General features: G+C 43.8%; 1 protein-coding gene across 5 annotated transcripts in view; it reads left to right on the top strand.

The window, feature by feature from the left end:
* The window catches only part of LOC110530908 (otoferlin), a 152,732-nt gene that overhangs the window by 104,455 nt on the left and 29,432 nt on the right, over nucleotides 1-18,845 (top strand). For 4 of the 5 annotated variants that reach the window (XM_036985432.1, XM_036985434.1, XM_036985431.1 and 1 more), the window contains exons 9-27: nucleotides 7,891-8,022; nucleotides 9,426-9,488; nucleotides 9,710-9,794; nucleotides 9,926-10,085; nucleotides 10,248-10,434; nucleotides 10,652-10,838; nucleotides 11,104-11,327; nucleotides 12,163-12,271; nucleotides 12,397-12,601; nucleotides 13,013-13,133; nucleotides 13,481-13,581; nucleotides 13,810-13,900; nucleotides 14,008-14,124; nucleotides 14,480-14,632; nucleotides 15,132-15,324; nucleotides 15,831-15,955; nucleotides 16,044-16,178; nucleotides 16,912-17,073; nucleotides 17,683-17,754. In XM_036985432.1, coding sequence (XP_036841327.1) covers nucleotides 7,891-8,022; nucleotides 9,426-9,488; nucleotides 9,710-9,794; nucleotides 9,926-10,085; nucleotides 10,248-10,434; nucleotides 10,652-10,838; nucleotides 11,104-11,327; nucleotides 12,163-12,271; nucleotides 12,397-12,601; nucleotides 13,013-13,133; nucleotides 13,481-13,581; nucleotides 13,810-13,900; nucleotides 14,008-14,124; nucleotides 14,480-14,632; nucleotides 15,132-15,324; nucleotides 15,831-15,955; nucleotides 16,044-16,178; nucleotides 16,912-17,073; nucleotides 17,683-17,754 — 2,622 coding nt within the window. The remainder of the gene's footprint in view (nucleotides 1-7,890; nucleotides 8,023-9,425; nucleotides 9,489-9,709; nucleotides 9,795-9,925; nucleotides 10,086-10,247; nucleotides 10,435-10,651; nucleotides 10,839-11,103; nucleotides 11,328-12,162; nucleotides 12,272-12,396; nucleotides 12,602-13,012; nucleotides 13,134-13,480; nucleotides 13,582-13,809; nucleotides 13,901-14,007; nucleotides 14,125-14,479; nucleotides 14,633-15,131; nucleotides 15,325-15,830; nucleotides 15,956-16,043; nucleotides 16,179-16,911; nucleotides 17,074-17,682; nucleotides 17,755-18,845) is intronic. The other variant, XM_036985435.1, reaches the window with a different exon arrangement.

Genomic DNA, 18,845 nt, shown 5'->3' with positions numbered 1-18,845 from the left:
CTTCTTCTTCCGCGATACCTTCGTCGCGTCCACCCGGTCTTCCATGTCTCCTGTATTAAGCCCGTTCTTCGCGCCCCCGCTCGTCTTCCCCCCCCCCCCCCCCATCCTTGTCGAGGGCGCACCCATCTACAGGGTCCGCAGGATTTTGGACATGCGTCCTCGGGGCCGTGGTCACCAGTACCTTGTCGATTGGGAGGGGTACGGTCCTGAGGAGAGGAGTTGGGTTCCCTCTCGGGACGTGCTGGACCGTGCGCTGATCGAGGATTTCCTCCGTTGCCGCCAGGTTTCCTCCTCGAGTGCGCCAGGAGGCGCTCGGTGAGTGGGGGGGTACTGTCATGTTGTGTCTTGTCTCTGTCCTTTCCCTTCACCCTGTCTCCCTCTGCTGGTCGTTGTTAGGTTACCTTTTCTCCCCCGCTTTCTCCCAGCTGTTCCTTGTCTCCTCTAACTACCCATTCACCCCGTTTCCCACCTGTTCCCTTTTTCCCTCTGATTAGGTCCCTATATCTCTCTCTGTTTCTGTTCCTGTCCTTGTCGGATTCTTGTTTGTGTTTCATGCCTGAGCCAGACTATCGTCATGTTTGCTGTAACCTTGTCCTGTCCTGTCGGAATCTGCCGGTCTATCTGAGCCTACCTATGTTTGGTTATTAAAGAAGCTCTGTTTAAGTTAGTTCGCTTTTGGGTCCTCATTCACTCACCATAACAGAGAGAGAGAGAGAACAGCTCACTGAACATTACTTGTCCTATCACGTTCAGAGCGCACACTGGACGCTCTGGCCAATAAGTAGAGTTGTTCCGAAAGTTCTGACCTCACAACTACAGTCAAGCACCCAAGCTACCTTGCTAACATTGGCTAGCTACTTCCAGAAACATAATGAGAGAACACCCCACTCTGACCATTTTACTCGCCCTAGCAGAGCTGATTAGACTTTTTTCATGTTATCCAGAGTGTTGGTGACTGTAAATGTGCTGCTGGCAACAATTTAATTATGCTTTGTTGCCCATGTTTACTGACACTGGACATATTCAACGGGTGTTGAGTGTTCAAAAGTGCATCAGTTATTCTGCACTTTGGCACACTGAGACGGGAGTATTTTGTTAAGAAATGTAACTAGATAGCTAGCTAGGTAAACAATGAATCCCGACGCATGACGCAACGTTAGTTAGCGAGCCAGCCAGCTAACGTTAGCTAGCTAACAGTACACTTTAACTTGAAATGAAATTACAGTACATTGCCAAAATTAGAGTGGAGTATTTTGTTAAGTCATGTAGCTAGCTAGCTAAACAATGGACCATAATCACAACTCATGACGTTACTGTACTATACTCTACTGTAATATGCTGTATTGTACTGTGTTCTACTTAAGTGATAATGCCAGAGAAGCCCGTGTTTGGAGGATATATTGGCACCGGCTTCGAGGGCATTATCACTTTTATACAACGGGTTACCAACATATTAAAATAATTATTGGTCGTTAGTTCTATCGGTTCCGTTCCTAGAGACGCGACCCAGTTGTTCAGTCTTTTTGTTCAGCATTGTAGCGACCCGCACAGACAGCGGTGTGTTATGTGGTAGGCTATTAGTGGGTTGTGTTGTACTTACCAGTGTTCGCGGGGTCCGACATGCCAATCAACCAGCTATGTGCCAATCACGTGGATGCCTGGAATGTTCTGATGCCGGGCATCCTGGTGGTTGGTGGAGTGGCGTGGAGGGGGGTTTGGCAGGGGGATGGAGCATTGGAAGTTAAGACCAGGTTTAGCCATTGTTCTCTCTCTAAGTATGGGCTTCACAAGAGAAGGTTACGGTTGGCTTGTGGGGTATCTTTCATTTATTTGGCGTGGGCTATGGCCAAACAGTAGCTTGTGTGAAGTTGGGTTTATAAACCGTCAATTGTCAATCCTCTGTCTGGGCAATTGTTCCTTTATGATCTAGTCAGGTCGTTACAGTATCTTTGGATGTGACCCAGTCGTTCGTTCTAAATGTTCCATTGTCATACTGGCTGGCAACATTCTTATCCCTTGCTTTATAGCTAGCCGGCAACGGCTAACTTACAGTCACGTCAAAAAGTGCAGCCAAAATAACAGCAAAGTAGCTGCATTTGCATTTGTTTAAGCTGCATTTATTTGGAGACATTCATAACAATGAGCTAATGAGGCACAATTAGCCTAGCATAGAAAATGTGCTTACTCATCAGGACACTTTTGTTCAGAGGAGCTAGCCAACAACACAGCTAACACAAACCCTTCAAACGGACACTAGAAAGACTACAAACTAGCTGCACTTTGTTTCATTTAACCTTTCTTCAATTTACATTTCATTGTAATAATCCATTGAAGTTACGACTGGCTTAGAAACGCTCCCTGCCTGTCTGTCTTGTCCCGACTCCCGACACATTCATTACTATAGGACAGCTGGAAATCAAATTTAAATATTGAAACAATGTTGCAAATGTTGGAGAGACAGACAGCAAGGTTGATACAAATCTCTGCTGTTGAAAACAAAATGATAGTCTAAAGGAAATGTGAGATAAGGTCTAGATGCTTTTTATAGTGGAGATCAAGTTTATAAATTGCTTGGCTGGGCTGATGAGACAGTGGATTGCGCAGTCAAATGGAACTGAGTAAATAGGCATTTTAGTGTCATAGATTTAGCCGGTGGTAACCTGTGGAATAGACACCGGCTGGAATGCAGTTTTAAACAATCTGCATTCATGATTAGACCTACCCATTATATAATGTACTGTACTGTGCTCTACTGTACTGTACCCTACTCTACTGTACTATTCTGTGCGGTACTGTACTCAAGTTTACTCTACTTGAGTTCCTTACAATTTGAGAAAGGGCCCATGGACCAATGTCCTGGTATAAATCTTGGTCTTTGCTCCTGATCCCTACACTACTTACATGGTTTGAGTCACTTTGGTCAACTCTTGAGCTCAACTCGGGATAACCGGTACCACGCAAGTGGCTCACCTTTTAGCCAGGTAAATGTATATGGCAATGAATCATTCAGAACTAACCTGCAGGCTAACTCAGGGCTAATTGAGTGTCTGAGCCATTGAGGACCAATAAAATCATATTCCCTCCCTCTCACAAAGATTGCACCATCATCCCCTTAATTTGGGGAAGATGACTGATGTCTTGGAAATTCTAAAGAGAGACTGTAGATTCTTCAAACAACAACCTTTATTGTAAGATTAGCAAAAACTGGAGCAATCAACAATCACTCATAGTTCAGAGTTAAATGCCCAACAAACAGAGTTGTCTCTCAGCTTTTATAGAAAGTCCAACCTCTTTGTTTATGTGGCAGTTAGCAGATGTGTGCAAACAGGGATGGGGAACATGGTTTATGAAAGGCTTTTAGCTTTTTACTGCAAGTTTCCACACAGAGAAGTTCCAGCAGATAGTACAAACGGGATGTCACATATTGCGGTCGCACCCGGCTCTTATCTGTACGCCCAGACTTATGACTAAGTCACACAAGACAAGCCTGCATCAGCAAAAAAACACTAGCATATAGCAATGGACAATTCTCTAAGTAAAAATAGTATAGTATGTCTAATTTTGTCATTTTTTGTGACATTTCCTCCCTTTTGAGACTAAGTCTCAACCTAATGGAAAGTTACTTACAAACATTTTCATTAATCAGGCATTAAAAACAAAGAGTCACACACTCCATATGTATTACCACCCAATATTTTATTGGGTAAAAAAATGCCAATGTTTCTGCATCACTGTGCCTTCAAATTACTGGGTGGTTTTATATATGGAGTGTGCGACTTTCTTTGTTTTATAGCTTAAAGTTTATTCCCTGCTAAAAAGCACCTCTACACTAAATCATTTTCCCTTGTTGTGCGCCAGTTGATGCTTTTCATCAAACAAGCATTAACATGATTTGGAAAGTGGGAAAAGGAAAGACTTCCTTACACTTAGTACATTACAATTGTAAATTACCTCAGTCATTGAGTTTCAAACCTTCACATAGTGCAGTTCATTCTCAGAAGAGGACAGGAACATATGAATTAAACATCAGTACACGCTTCATCACCACACACAAGGAAAATCAATTAATTTATACCCTCACCCTAGCGTATGATTGTACAGCAATGGTCACCTATCATTTGGCGCACTCGGCAGGAGATGTGATGCTACTACTACAGTGAACTTAGCCTCCGGTTACAAATACATTTGCACATAAATCATTCCATCTAACCCATAACACATTAGTCCCTACCACGATTCCACTTACAGTACCAGTCTAAAGTTTGGACACACCTACTCAGTCCAGGGTTTTTCTTTATTTTGACCATTTTCTACATTGTATAATAATAGTGAAGATATCAAAACTTAAAAAAAACACATACTAAATCTTGTAGTAACCAAAAAGATTTTATCAAATCAAAATATGTTTCATGTTTGAGATTCTTCAAAGTAGCCACCCTTTTTCTTGATGACAGCTTTGCACACTCTTGGCATTCTCTCATCCAGCTTCATGAGGTATGCATGAACCTGGAATGCATGTCAATTAACAGGTGTGCCTTGTTAAAAGTTCATATGTGGAATTTCTTTCCTTCTCAATGCGTTTGAGCCAATCAGTTGTGTTGTGACAAGGTAGGGGTGGTATACAGAAGAGAGCCCTATTTGGTAAAAGACCAAGTCCTTATTATGGCAGGAACAGCTCAAATAAGCAAAGATAAATGACAGTCCATCATTACTTTAAGACATGAATGTCAGTCAATCTGGAAAATTTCAAGAACTTGAAAGTTTCAAGTGCAGTCGCAAAAACATCAAGTGATAAGATAAAACTGTCTCTCACGAGGACGGCCACAGTAAAGGAAGACCCAGAGTTTCCTCTGCTGCAGAGGGTAAGTTCATTAGAGTTATCAGCCTCAGAAATTGCAGCCCAAATAAATATCACAGAGTTCAAGTAACAGACACATCTCAACATCAACTGTTAACAGGAGACTGCGTGAATCAGGCCTTCATGGTTTAATTGCTGCAAATAAACCACTACTAAAGGACACCAATAAAAGTAAGAGACTTGCTTGGGCCAAGAAACACGAGCAATGGACATTAGACTGATGGAAATGTGTCCTTTAGTTCCAACCACCATGCCTTTGTGAGATGCAGAGTAGGTGAGTGGATGATCTCTGCATGTGTGATTCCCACCGTGAAGCATGGAGGAGGAGGTGTGATGGTGTGGAGGTGCTTTGCCTGTGACGCTGTCAGTGATTTATTTTGAATTCAAGGCACATTTAACCAGCATGGCAACCACAGCATTCTGCAGTGATACGCCATCCCATCTGGTTTGCGCTTAGTCCCACTATCTTTTGTTTTTCAACAGAACAATGACCCAACACATCTCCAGACTGTGTAAGGACAACTTGACCAAGAAGGATAGTGATGGAGCGCTGCATCAGATGACCTGGCCTCCACAACCACCCGACCTCAAACCATTTCAGATGGTTTGTGATGAGTTGGACCGTAGAGTGAAGGAAAAGCAGCCAACAAGTGATCAACATATGTGGAAACTCCTTCAAGACTGTTGGAAAGGCATTCCAGGTGAAGCTGGTTGAAAGAATGCCAAGAGTGCGCAAAGCTGTCATCGAGGCAAAGGGTGGCTACTTTTTTGGTTACTACATGATTCCATATGTGTTCTTCTGTAATGTTGATGTCTTCACTGTTGTTCTACAATGTAGAAAATAGTAAAAAATTAACAAAAACCCTTGAATGAGTAGGTGTGTCCAAACGTTTGACTGGTACTGTACTGTATCTCTTCCATAAAGGTCAGATTTGTGCAATATACGACTGATTGTTGTCCTATGGACAGAGTCTCCCACCTCAGCTGTAGATCTCTGCAGTTCATCTAGAGTGATCATGGGCCTCTTGGCTGCATCTCTGATCAGTCTTCTCCTTGTATGAGCTGAAAGTTTAGAGGGACGGCCAGGTCTTGGTAGATTTGCAGTGGTCTGATACTCCTTCCATTTCAATATTATCGCTTGCACAGTGCTCCTCGGGATGTTTAAAGCTTGGGAAATCTTTTTGTATCCAAATCCGGCTTTAAACTTCTTCACAACAGTATCTCGGACTTGCCTGGTGTGTTCCTTGTTCTTCATGATGCTCTCTGCGCTTTTAACGGACCTCTGAGACTATCACAGTGCAGGTGCATTTAAAAAAGTTTGAAATATCCAATAAATGTCGTTCCACTTCATGATTGTGTCCCACTTGTTGTTGATTCTTCACAAAAAAATACAGTTTTATATCTTTATGTTTGAAGCCTGGAATGTGGCAAAAGGTTGCAAATTTCAAGGGGGCCGAATACTTTCGCAAGGCACTGTATATATATACATGTGTGTGTATGTATCTATTCCTTTTGTGTTACTGTTTTTCTTTGTAATATTATTTTGTAACTCTAAGTTGTCGGGAAGGGCTCGTAAACAAGCAATTCACGATTAAGTCTTCACCAGTTATATTCGCCGCATGTGAAAAATTTAATTAGATTTGATTTCACTTTCTACATCTGTCATTTGGTGCTGCAGTACACCTATAAACATAAAAACTATAGAGTTAAAAGACTTCACAACACCATCCCAATGCTGTTTGATGCGCAGCCAATCTGCTGCATTGTACTTTCGCAAGGCACTGTATATAGTTATAAACATACTTAAACATGCTCATGTCAATTGTACTGTATTATCCAGAAAGCCATATGTATTGATGCACTTTAACATTAGAATTATGATAACATGGTAAATCGAAACCCCTACTATCACCGTCCCCATAATAGCGACACAACCCAAATTTAGAATGACAGTCCTTCGTGCTTCACTTTGAGTCTATCACGCAAATGCAAGACCCTCAACTTAGTGGTTTGTTAATGACAGATCGGTGGCTCAATGCATTTCAATCTAAATCACAATAAGCTTCCTAGTGTGTAGACCTCCAAAATAAACATGATACCCCAAATAAACAGTTTAGGGCAACCCTAAATCAATTTACAGGCACAGTTGACCACCCCCTTCCTTCCTGGCAATCTTCTTCTGGAATTTCTTCATGTTCTGTTTCAGATAGTGTTTCAGTTCGTCAGTTCGTTTCAAAGTGGATGGCCCTTGATAACGTCTCTCACCTGGGCCGCCACTGTCCTTTACAGCCCATTATGTCTTGCCCATTTTCCCACCAGTACACCAGCAGCATGAGAAAAGTCTCTCCATGCTCCCTCCACATGGACCCATGTCGCACTCCTGAGAGAAAAGACATGAGAGAAAAGGCAGTTAATAGCTACGACTGGATGCTGTGTACAGGTTGTCGGCTTGGACTCAGGTCTCACAGTAGAATTGGTGAAGGGTAAGGTCATAGTGAACACATTTTTCGCCAGAAGAGAGGAGAGAAGGAAGGATGGAGGAATGAGGTTTATTAGAGAGGAAAGAAAAAAAGCTCCAGTAAGGATACAATAAGAGGATAGTGTGAAGGCTGGGTGGGAAGAACAGAATCTAACAGCTCATTAACGTAGCCTAACTGCAAACTGCATAAACTCCCCTGCTAACAACAGCAAACTGACCTAGATACAGTAATGTACCAGTCTCTGTGACCAGGAACCACAACACCGCACACCGACTGAGATGTTCACAGCAGGGATAATTAACCCTGAGGGACAGAAGTTGCCTCTGTAGTCTAAACCTCCAGTCTGAGTTGTCATCTTGTTTGTTTCACGCCGTACCCTTTTATTATGGTACTTTCATTCACATTTGGGTGGAATGTTTTGGAATTAAATGATTCCCTCCATGCTTATTCCCTCCCGATTCCGATAATCCTCCAGCTGGATTTCCGGAAAACCTGGGTTTTCCAGAAAATGTTCTGTTACTTTGCAACCCTAATGCTAATATGTCCCATTAGATTAGCATCACAGTCGTTGAGGCCAGGCAGCTGGTTGGCCTTAACATGGACCCTGTGGTCTGTGTGGAGATTGGGGACGACAAGAAGTACACCTCCATGAAGGAGTCCACTAACTGCCCCTACTACAATGAGGTAAGTGCATCTCTCTCTCTCCCGCTCTCCCTCCCCTCCCCTCCCCTCCCCTCCCCTCCCCTCTATCTTCTACATTGTGTATAATTGAGTAGAAAAAGTGGAAAGAGAAGCCAGTCTCAGTTCAGAGGCTCCAGCACCAGCCTGGCTGTGTTCAGATCAAAGCCTCTGCTCTGGGCTCAACAGGAATCCTTTCTGCCTTGAGCTATGCACATTACACTCTTCTTTCACGAGAGGGAGGCTGAGCAAAACGTCAAAGCATTATTCAGTTGGTGTCCTGTTCCTGCTAGACATTAGTCTGTAATAATTCCCCTTGTATTCGATTCAATTCACCCGGACGTGAATGGATTCAGCCAATGCTGAAAGAATGTTAATTTGATCATTGTTGGTTGTATTCTGTTAGTTATTCAACTCAAGCATTAGTGATGGGGGGGGGGGGGGGGGGGGGAACAATACAGTTACAAATCGGGGTATTATTTTGGACGATATATCATGTCGTATTGTTTTGGCAATATCGCAATATTATTATTTTTATTTTTTTTCCTTCATAGCCTGTTCTCCATCTTCTTTCTAAATAGGGAATGTATTTTCAGCAATTTTATTTCCATGGCTAATCAAAACTCATTTTCTCCATGGCTCTCTCTTGTCCCTCTGCACCAGACATTATTTATGGATCATCGAATCGCATTGAAATCACTGTATCGAACCGCAATACATATAGAATCGTGAGAATCATGAGAATCGCAATACATATCATATCGGCACATAAGTATCCACATACTGTCCACAATGTCTATACACCACATATACAGTAAATATATTCCTACTCCGGACTCCAACGCTGCTCATACTAATATTTCTTAATTCCATTCTTTTACTTTTAGATTTGTGTGTATTGTTTGATATTACTGCACTGTTGGAGCTTGGAAAACTAGCATTTCACTACACCCGCAATTCATGATTCAAAATACACTCCGACATCTGAGCTACCTTTTTTGCAGGTGCATGGTAACAGTTGACAAAAAAAGAAGAAACGAAGGCCTTGAGGCCGATACGTAAAGCTTATTAAAGAGCAGTGATACTAGCAAGAGCAGTGTGCGGGTTTCTTTTTCTCTCTCACTACACAAACACATTAACACCTGCTAAATATGCGTACGCAACCAATACAATTTGATTTGCTTTTATAATATCGTACCGTGAGGTCCCTGGCAATTTCCCCAGCCCTATCAGGCATGTAGAAACGTGTTGTGTGGCACGACCAATGAATCCTTCAGGGGTCGATTCATTCAATTCAACCTTTGAATCTACTAAACTCAATGGAATGATCATACAATACATGAGTCATTTGACAGAAAGTGAGGCTACTGTATCTGTCACATCACATTATGCCTCTCTTCTCCCCACAGTATTTTGTCTTTGACTTCCACGTCCCACCAGATGTCATGTTTGACAAGATCCTGAAGCTCTCAGTAAGTGGCTCTTCTACACACACACACAGACGTTCAATCGTTCTCTTTATAGTAACAGCCTTTGAGCTTGAAATCAACATTTTATCCTTCTCCCACACACTCTTACTCCTTACCCTTTCTCTCTCTCTCTCTCTCTCTCTCTCTCTCCTCTCCTCTCCTCTCCTCTCCTCTCCTCTCCTCTCCTCTCCTCTCCTCTCCTCTCCTCTCCTCTCTCTCACCAGGTGATCCACTCTAAGAACCTGCTGCGGAGTGGCACCTTAGTTGGAACTTTCAAGCTGGATGTTGGCACAGTCTACTCCCAGCCTGGTAAGTGGTAAGGTCCTGTGACTGGCACATGGGTGATGTTGATGGTTGCGGTGGTCATATTTAGAATTATTTTATTCCTGTAAGTGGTTGAAAGAATGATTGATTTTTGGATTGATACTTGTCTGTCACAGAGCATCAATTCTACCACAAGTGGGCCACACTGTCTGACCCTGATGACATCACGGCCGGCTGCAAAGGTTACATCAAGTGTGACATCGCCGTGGTGGGGAAGGGGGACAACATCAAGACTCCCCACAAGGCCAACGAGACAGATGAAGACGACATAGAAGGGTAAGAGAATGTTTTATTCTGGCAATATAATGTTGTAGAAGGGTTATACAATGTTTAGGGGGGTCAGGGGTTAAATAAAAAAGTCTGGAGAATGTTAACAAGGGGTTACGTTGAGACAAAATCAGGCGTACAACTGTTTTTCAACCTTTCGTTTCTGGTCAGGAACCTCCTTCTTCCGGAGGGTGTTCCCTTGGAGAGACAGTGGGCACGATTCTACGTGAAGATCTACCGCGCTGAGGGCCTTCCCAAGATGAACACCAGCATCATGGCCAACGTTAAGAAGGCCTTCATAGGGGAGAACAGAGACCTGGTGGACCCCTACGTACAAGTGCTCTTCGCCGGACAGAGAGTAGGTCCACTACAGCCACCCACTACTCAGGAGGTCCTGACTTCTCCATACCATGAACCTGAAACTGTCTTATTGAAACTGTTTGTTTTATATCTTTACTTTACATAATGGATCACATTCCCATTATAAATACAGTATACATTTGCATAATATGAAGTGTCAGTGTAAGAGTTGAACGGGTGTCAATCCAGGCGTATGTTGATGTTATTTCCTCCAGGGGAAGACGTCGGTCCAGAAGAGTAGTTATGAGCCGATCTGGAATGAGCAGGTGGTCTTCACTGAGATGTTTCCTCCGCTCTGCAAACGCATGAAGGTCCAGATAAGAGACTCCGACAAAGTCAATGACGTCGCCATAGGAACACACTTCATTGACCTGCGAAAGATCGCCAATGATGGTGACAAAGGTGAGGTCCTATATGCCCCCAACCATAGCTCAAAAGTAGAATATTGCCAGGACATTGGGTCAATCCAATCTTATTGTAGCACATTAGTCATTTTGGTAGTCAGTCGTTTTTACCAAGTCATTAGAGGGCTTTGACCCAAATGATTAAAGAAAGTCAACAATAGTTTGCTGCTCCTGCCCGACACCACACAGGCAATAGCCTTTCTCAGGACCCTGTTCTTTGTTGAATTGTCCTGTCATCCTCCATCCCTCCTCTCCTCCCCCAGGGTTCCTGCCCACCATGGGCCCAGCCTGGGTCAACATGTATGGCTCCACCCGGCAGTACACTCTGATGGATGAGCACCAGGACTTGAATGAGGGGCTGGGGGAAGGCGTGTCCTTCAGGGCCCGCCTCCTCATCTCCGTTGCCGTGGAGATCCTGGACACCACCTCCACTGAGATTGTAAGCTCCACCGAGGTGCAGGTGGAGCCTGTCTCTAACATCTCAGAGGTGAGTGCTGATTGGGTGGTGACTATTCATTGGTTGCCATGTATGTCTGAGGTAAGTTCCATTGGCTTTTCCTTTCAAAGGGGAGTGTACATTGGCTGGCTGTCATTGACTCACACCTCACACTGCAGTACTATGTTCAAACTTTCCATTATATTTACCTTACATGACCTTTCTCATCCCCATTAATTCTGATTATGAGGCATAGGACTATTGGGAGAAACTGCCGAACTATTGAGTATCCCCAAATCTTTTCAGTTAAGATACATAAAACCCTACACGTCTTCAGGTTTGCCCTTTGACCCTGCCTATGACTTCCTGACCTCGCCGTAAACAGTCAGTGGTTAGATGTCTCCATTCTGTTGTTATACTGCATTGCATTGACATTATATTGCTGTTAAAGTTGTTAGCTGGCCGTTAGGGAAATCAGTAAGCAGTGTTACCCCAGGCTAAACATTAGCTTTCCCAACTGTCCCCTAGCTGTCTCTTTGTTTAGCTAATGCCTCCCTAATGTCTCCCTTGGGTGCAGTAAGTTGTTCATATCAGTTTGACTATATGCCAGGTGCAGGTGTAGCTACCACCCCTTAGCCTAGAGGAGAGGGAGGGAGAGAGGGAGAGAGATTAACGAGGCAAACCCTAACGTGCTCAACATCTCAATCAGTACTAAACAATACATTGTTTGATTAAAAAGAGAAACCTGGGTGTCGGTAACTGAGACTGTATTTGTTTATTTAGCATACTGGGTGGTGTGTGTGTGAGTTTAAGGTCAAATGGGGGTTGGTTCTACCTTTCATTTGTACTCGGTTGTTTACTTTGTCTTCTTCATTCTGTCGTTCAGAGTGTTACAGGGAAAATAGAGGAATTCTTCCTGTTTGGTTCCTTCCTGGAGGCCACCATGATCGACAGGAAGATCGGCGATAAGCCAATCAGCTTCGAGGTCACAATAGGTAAGTACTACACTTTGTCTAAAAAGAGAGTACTCAATGATTTGTATGTTTGGCATGTAAATAACACAAACAATAACACAACCATAAAATTCTACTACTTTATTTTCCCCATTTCCTTCTCCCAGGCAACTACGGCAACCAGATAGATGGAGTGAGCAAGCCCTCGGCAGCTAAGAAGAAGAAGAAAGAGGGAGGAGGAGGAGGAGGAGAAAGTGATGAGGAGGAGTCAGAGCTGATCCAGCAGAACTCCAGTGAGGACGAGGCAGATGATGATGGGGACCTGGTGTCTGTGTCCTCCTCCCCACCCATGAAACCTGTCATAACAGACAGGTCAGAGGGGCAGGGGTCATCAGTGGTGGTTTGGTCATGTTCCGTTAGTTCCTCCTGGGTCACCCCTAAAGCCTTAGTTCTGCTTAGAAATATTGTTTTGATAATGGGGTGTCACAACTCAAAAAAGTCAGTGTACCACTTGGTCTTCTTTATTCATAGAATAAGATACAGTATGTATACCAAAATACTCTAACATAAGATAATGGAGATAAAAAAAAATAACATGGTGCACGGTACAACATGAAAAAAAGAGAGATATGAAAGAAATCAGTTTCCATTGATCTCATTCTCTGAGGCACTCTGATAATGTCAACTCTCTTCCTCTCCCCTGTCAGATGAGAGTTGATAGGATCACATATGTTCTGCACAGCCTAGAAAAGGTTGTTTAATTTGATTTGTGCCAAACTTTAGGAACTACTTCCACCTGCCCTACTTTGAGAAGAAGCCGTGTATCTACATCAAGAGCTGGTGGCAGGACCAAAGGAGAAGACTTTACAACTCCAACATCATGGACAAGATCGCTGACAAACTGGTCAGTAATCACTCATGTTGAATGTGCACCATTGTGCAGGATAATATGTTAATTAATCCCAAATAACTCAAGGTATTACATTCTTAGAAAAAGGGGTTCCAAAAATGGTTCTTTGGCTGTCCCCATAGGAGAACCCTTTTTTGGTTCCAGGGAGAACCCTTTTTGGTTCCACATAGAACCCTTTTGTAGAACCCTTTCCACAGAGGGTTCTACATGGAACCCAAAAGGGTTCTTCAAAGTGTTTTCCTATGGGAACAGCCGAGGAACCCTTTAAAGTTCTCGATGGCACCTTTTTTTCTAAGAGTATATTGTATCTGATGCCCTTGTTTGTGTGTTGTGTCTGACAGGAGGAGGGTCTGAATGATGTGCAGGAGATCATCAAGACAGAGACAGCCTATCCAGAGCGCAGACTCAGAGGGGTGCTGGAGGAACTCAGTACTGGCTGCAAGTGAGATAACATTACTGCTACGACAACCATAATCAATTCATAATTACTTGTTTATTTTTTTTACCTTTAACTCTCCATTGTTGGAAAAAGGACCTGCAAGTAAGCCTTTCACTGTTAGTCTACACCTGTTGTTTAGTAAGTATTTGACAAATAGCATTTGATTTGATTTTGATTTGATCCTATTATGCAAAGTATCTTCTTTAAGTGTCTCTGTGTCTTTACTTTCAGTCGTTTCGTCACTTTGGCCAACAAGGACCAGAACCAGGCAGGCAGAACCAAACTGGACAAAGAGAGACTCAAGTCCTGCATGAGAGAGATGGTACAGCGCTGCTCTGAGAGAGTGATGGATAGAGTTGCTATGGTTATGGATCTATCCTTATGCAGCAGAGGGTGGGAATGTGTATAATGTCATGTCCTTCTCTATAGGAGAGCATGGGCCAGCAGGCCAAGCTGATTCGCTCCCAGGTGAAGAGGAACACAGTGAGAGACAAACTGAAGATGGTTCAGAACTTCCTGCACAGGCTACGTTTCCTTGCCGACGAGGTACAGATTCTGTTACACTCAACTTTATTTATAACACATTCCAGGTGCATCGACAGAGCAATTGATAGAGAGAGCACAGGCAACCTCAGAAAAACATTCAGCAACCTCCCGCCAGTGGATCCTAACTCTCCCTTAAATAAAACACTAGCATAATAATAACCAATCGCTTTGTACAGTTAAGAGCACCACTGTGAACTAATAAACTGTACACTCATGAAATGCCCTTCACTGTTGAAATAGTGTGCGTCCTTGTGGATATCAATGTCATCTATGTTACGCCCAGGAACTTCAGCCTGTATTGACCACTCTGTGGGTGTCAATAACACTTTGAACCTGTATCCCCTGTGCCCTCCAGCCCCAGCATAGTATCCCAGACGTGTTTGTATGGATGATGAGTAGCAACAAGCGTATCGCCTACGCCCGCATCCCCTCCAAAGATATCCTCTACTCCATCGTAGACGAGGAGACAGGCAAGGACTGTGGCAAGGTCAAAGCTGTCTTCCTCAGGGTACGTGAAGCTTCTTTGGTTCTCTCCACCCTCTGCTTCTTCTTCCAGGGATGCCTGCATGACACAATCAAGGCAGGAGCATTGGAAACACAAATAAAAGTACCACAAACACACTCGGAAAAAAAAAACCCACATCCCTCAGTAAAGCGTTCCTCTAACGACAATGCGGATTGCCAGAAAGGCACCAACGCGTCCAACTGTAGGGTATTGCGAAGAATATTTATGTAAGTTAGGTACAAACTTTTGCAAAAAGGGATTTATAAATGTACAGAATGCAGTGTCAGAGAGGGCCAGCCTACTTTCTGGTAGAGAATGAAGTGATGAATGCAAAACCTGTGATAAAACAATGAGCTGATGAAAGTCCATTTACGTTAGCGTTTGCTCTTGTATGTCTGTGACGTTGCGTCTCTAGAACCCAAGCTAAGATGAAAATGTTACTATAGCTGATGAAAGTTACAAAAATGTCCCTGTAACGTCGCTGTAACGTTTGTGTCCCCAGCTGCCTGGTAAGAAGGGATTTGGTCCAGCCGGGTGGACAGTGCAGGCTAAGATGGAGATGTACCTGTGGCTGGGCCTCAACAAACAGAGGAAGGACTTCCTGTCTGGCCTGCCCAACGGCTTTGAAGAGAACAAGGCTCCCAGGACAGGCTCATGTCTGCAGTCTTTACCCCCTATCAGTCTGGTTTATAACAGTACGTCTGTCTACAATCTGTGACCCCTACAGCACTGTATACTGTAGCTAAAGTAGGTAAGTACCCACTGGGCACACACTGGTTGAATCAACATTGAACCAATGTGGAATAGACGTTGAATTGACGTGTCCAGTGGGTAGTTGCTTTAAAAGCCAAGTTTTATAGTTACACATTCCCTCTACCCATTTATTGAAGTACGTACTCAAGTGTTGGTGGCTCACAACTGTGTATGTGAGTGTTGTCTCATCTCTGTGTCCTCTCTCTGCTCTCCTGTGTATCTGAGTGTTGTCTCATCTCTGTGTCATCTCTGCTCTCCTGTGTATCTGAGTGTTGTCTCATCTCTGTGTCCTCTCTCTGCTCTCCTGTGTATGTGAGCGTTGTCTCATCTCTGTGTCATCTCTCTGCTCTCCTGTGTATCTGAGTGGTGTCTCATCTCTGTGTCCTCTCTCTGCTCTCCTGTGTATCTGAGTGTTGTCTCATCTCTGTGTCCTCTCTCTGGGCTGCAGTGAAGCAGGTATTCCAGCTGAGGGCTCACATGTACCAGGCCAGGAGTCTGTTTGCTGCAGACAGCAGTGGCCTGTCAGACCCCTTCGCCAGGGTCTTCTTCTCCACACACAGCCAGGTCACTGAGGTAAGAGAGAGGGTGTGCGTGAGTGTGTGCGTATGTGTGTGTGTGTGCTGGTGTGAGTTCTTTAAAACTTTTATTTGTGTGTTTCTAGGTCCTGAGTGAGACTCTGTGCCCTACGTGGGATCAGCTGCTGGTGTTTGATGATGTTGAGCTGTTCGGGGAGGCCGGCGAGCTACGAGACGACCCACCTATCATTGTGGTAGAGGTCTACGACCAGGACACTGTGGTACGACCCTAGAGATAAGGGAGAGGGGGGGCCTATCCTTGTGGTAGAGGTCTATCTATACCCATAGAGAAGCAATTGTTTTGTGGGATTCAAAGGATACAAGGATTCAAAGTACTGTGAGATCTGTGATCCCAACACGGTGTTTGTCCATATGTCCTGACTGTGTATCTGTTCTTGTCTTCATTTACCATGTTCCTCCTGTACCTCCTCATGTGGTGGATTCTGTTGGGGCTAAGTAGAGTGTGAACGCTTGAAGTAGCGCCTCTCCTGCTTTGGGCTTCTGTTTGCGTAGCAATGTAGCTAGTTAGCGGAGTCATACAAGAGGCAGGACAGGCTATTTTAAAAGGCCCTTCCCAAACTAGGTTTACCATCTGTCCATGACGTAGCCATAAGCATGGTCCTCTTGCATTCCTCCGGTAGTGGTTGAAGTTAGTAGTTGTAGACACGGTTGTGTTTGACAGCTGAAACAGTAGTTGATTAGTTTGGTTAAAGTGTTAATAGTCATGCATGCGTCTCATAAACTGATGGAACCCATAGGGGTATGGCCCCTAGTAGGACTTCTTTTAAGTATTTTGTTAGTCTTACAGTCGCATCTTCTCTGAATAGTCCCCGCTTTTTACACTGTTTTCAGCATTACCTCTGTGCTTACACTGACCCCCAGTGGACATGACAGGAAGTACACCCCAGAAACGTTTCTAACTTTGTTTTTCTTTCTACCGTTGGTTGCATCCAGGGCAAGGCAGAGTTCATTGGTCGTACGTTTGCTAAGCCCATCACTAAGATGTGTGACGAGCACTACGGACCCCCGAGGTTCCCCCCTCAGCTAGAGTACTACCAGATCTACCGTGGTAACTCTACCGCCGGTGACCTACTGGCTGCCTTCGAGCTGCTACAGGTAAACTGATCACACATGCACGCATATAGACACATGTGCACACACACACACACACACACACACACACACACACACACACACACACACACACTAGGAAACTAACACATAACAAGGACACACTGAGAGCATGCCAGCGACAAGCATGAAAAGAGTTTAAAAATACACACCCGACGTACAAGCAAGAAGTTATTGGACAAATGAATCACGCAGAGAATGATCTTCTACCGATTTACTAAATGCGTGGAATATGCAACTACTGAACAGTTGTGCACACCCTTATGCATGGAACACGGTCACTAGCTAACTCTTCAGCAAATCTAGAAAAGAAAGGTCTCTTTCTCTCTGTCTTTCCTTTTCTTCATCTGCCTGTTATCCATTTCCATTTTATCTAATTGTCTGTTCTCCCACATTTATGTGTCCTCCTCTCCTTCTTCCTCTATGCCTCTTCTCCCCTACTCCCACCGTCTCCTAATCCCACGTCCACCCTGTGGTCCCTTGACCCTCCTTCCTCCTCTTTTCTCCCTCTGTCCTTCACTGAACCTCGCCCTACGACCCCCTACATTGTGCCCTCCAACCTACATACTCCGGTATCCTGCCCCTGCTCTGCAGATTCCCTATGACCATGAGGAGATCAGGAGGGCTCTGATTGCTGTCCATGACTTTGCAGTTCCTCAGATTAAGGTGCTCTTTTCACTCTTCTGCCCATCCCTCTATGGTCACTCTCTGGTTCTCACTCCAAGTGTTCTTCTGCCAATGGAAGCTGGTGGGAATAAAGCTGGAATGGAATAAATGAAACGTATCAAACTCATGAATTATATAGAAACCACATGTTTGACTCAATTCCATTTATTCCATTCTAGCCATGACAACGAGCCTGTCCTATAGCTCATCCCACCAGCCTCCTCCGTCTTCTGCTATGTTTTATTCTATAAAGGTGCTTTTCTCCTTTTCTGCCCCATTCATCTCTATTCAGTGTCTTGCTCTGTAACGATTCTCTCTAACGTCTGTACCTCTGCAAAACTAGGAAGAGAATCCAGGCCAAACTAGGAAGCCAAACTAAAAACTTCAGACAAACTAAGTCCTAAGTCCAAAAACTAAGTTTCAACAGCTTCAGTTGGGTCACTTTTATCTCGGAATACTGATGCTGACTGTGTTGTATATCAATTTGTACATTTCTACATGTATAATTTGCATATGTTCTTCTGTTTTTTTTAATACTTAGTGACAGCTGTTTTGTTTGTATTATTTGTTGATTTTTTTTTAACCCGGTATTTCCAGCATTATCCACTTGGTTTGCTGCTGGTCCTCTCTAATGGACTTGAAAGATGTACCGTATCTAAAAATGGGTCAATTAGGGGCAGTTTAAGGGGAGATAATAGTATAATGGTTAAGGTGTTGGCTTGACAGGCTTGATAGTCACTGGACCCAGGTTCGAGTCCCGATAGGGGATACCCCCAAATCCCTTATAACATACTTCCATGGTTGGTTTCAATTACTGTTGGTGGAATTAAATTCCTCTGTTTTAATACCCAATTAAAATCAAACACTCTGTCAATTCATAAGAATTTGTATGACCCTTATTTGTATAAAATGGACAGAGCCCAGTCTTAAAGTCAACCAGCAGCGTTTATTCACGAGAGTACTGCCCATTACACATTTTACCACAGGTTATAAACTGAAAATGACGTCATTAGTTTCAGTACTAGCCCGTGTCATCTCCGCTCTAGTACAATGGCTGTATGGTTCTCACATGTCTCTCCCTATTAAGATAA

This window comes from Oncorhynchus mykiss, chromosome 8, assembly GCF_013265735.2.
Source record: "Oncorhynchus mykiss isolate Arlee chromosome 8, USDA_OmykA_1.1, whole genome shotgun sequence".
In the NCBI taxonomy this organism is placed as follows: domain Eukaryota; kingdom Metazoa; phylum Chordata; class Actinopteri; order Salmoniformes; family Salmonidae; genus Oncorhynchus; species Oncorhynchus mykiss.
Note: the sequence above shows the minus strand (reverse complement) of the source record. Positions and strands in the feature narration are given on the sequence as shown.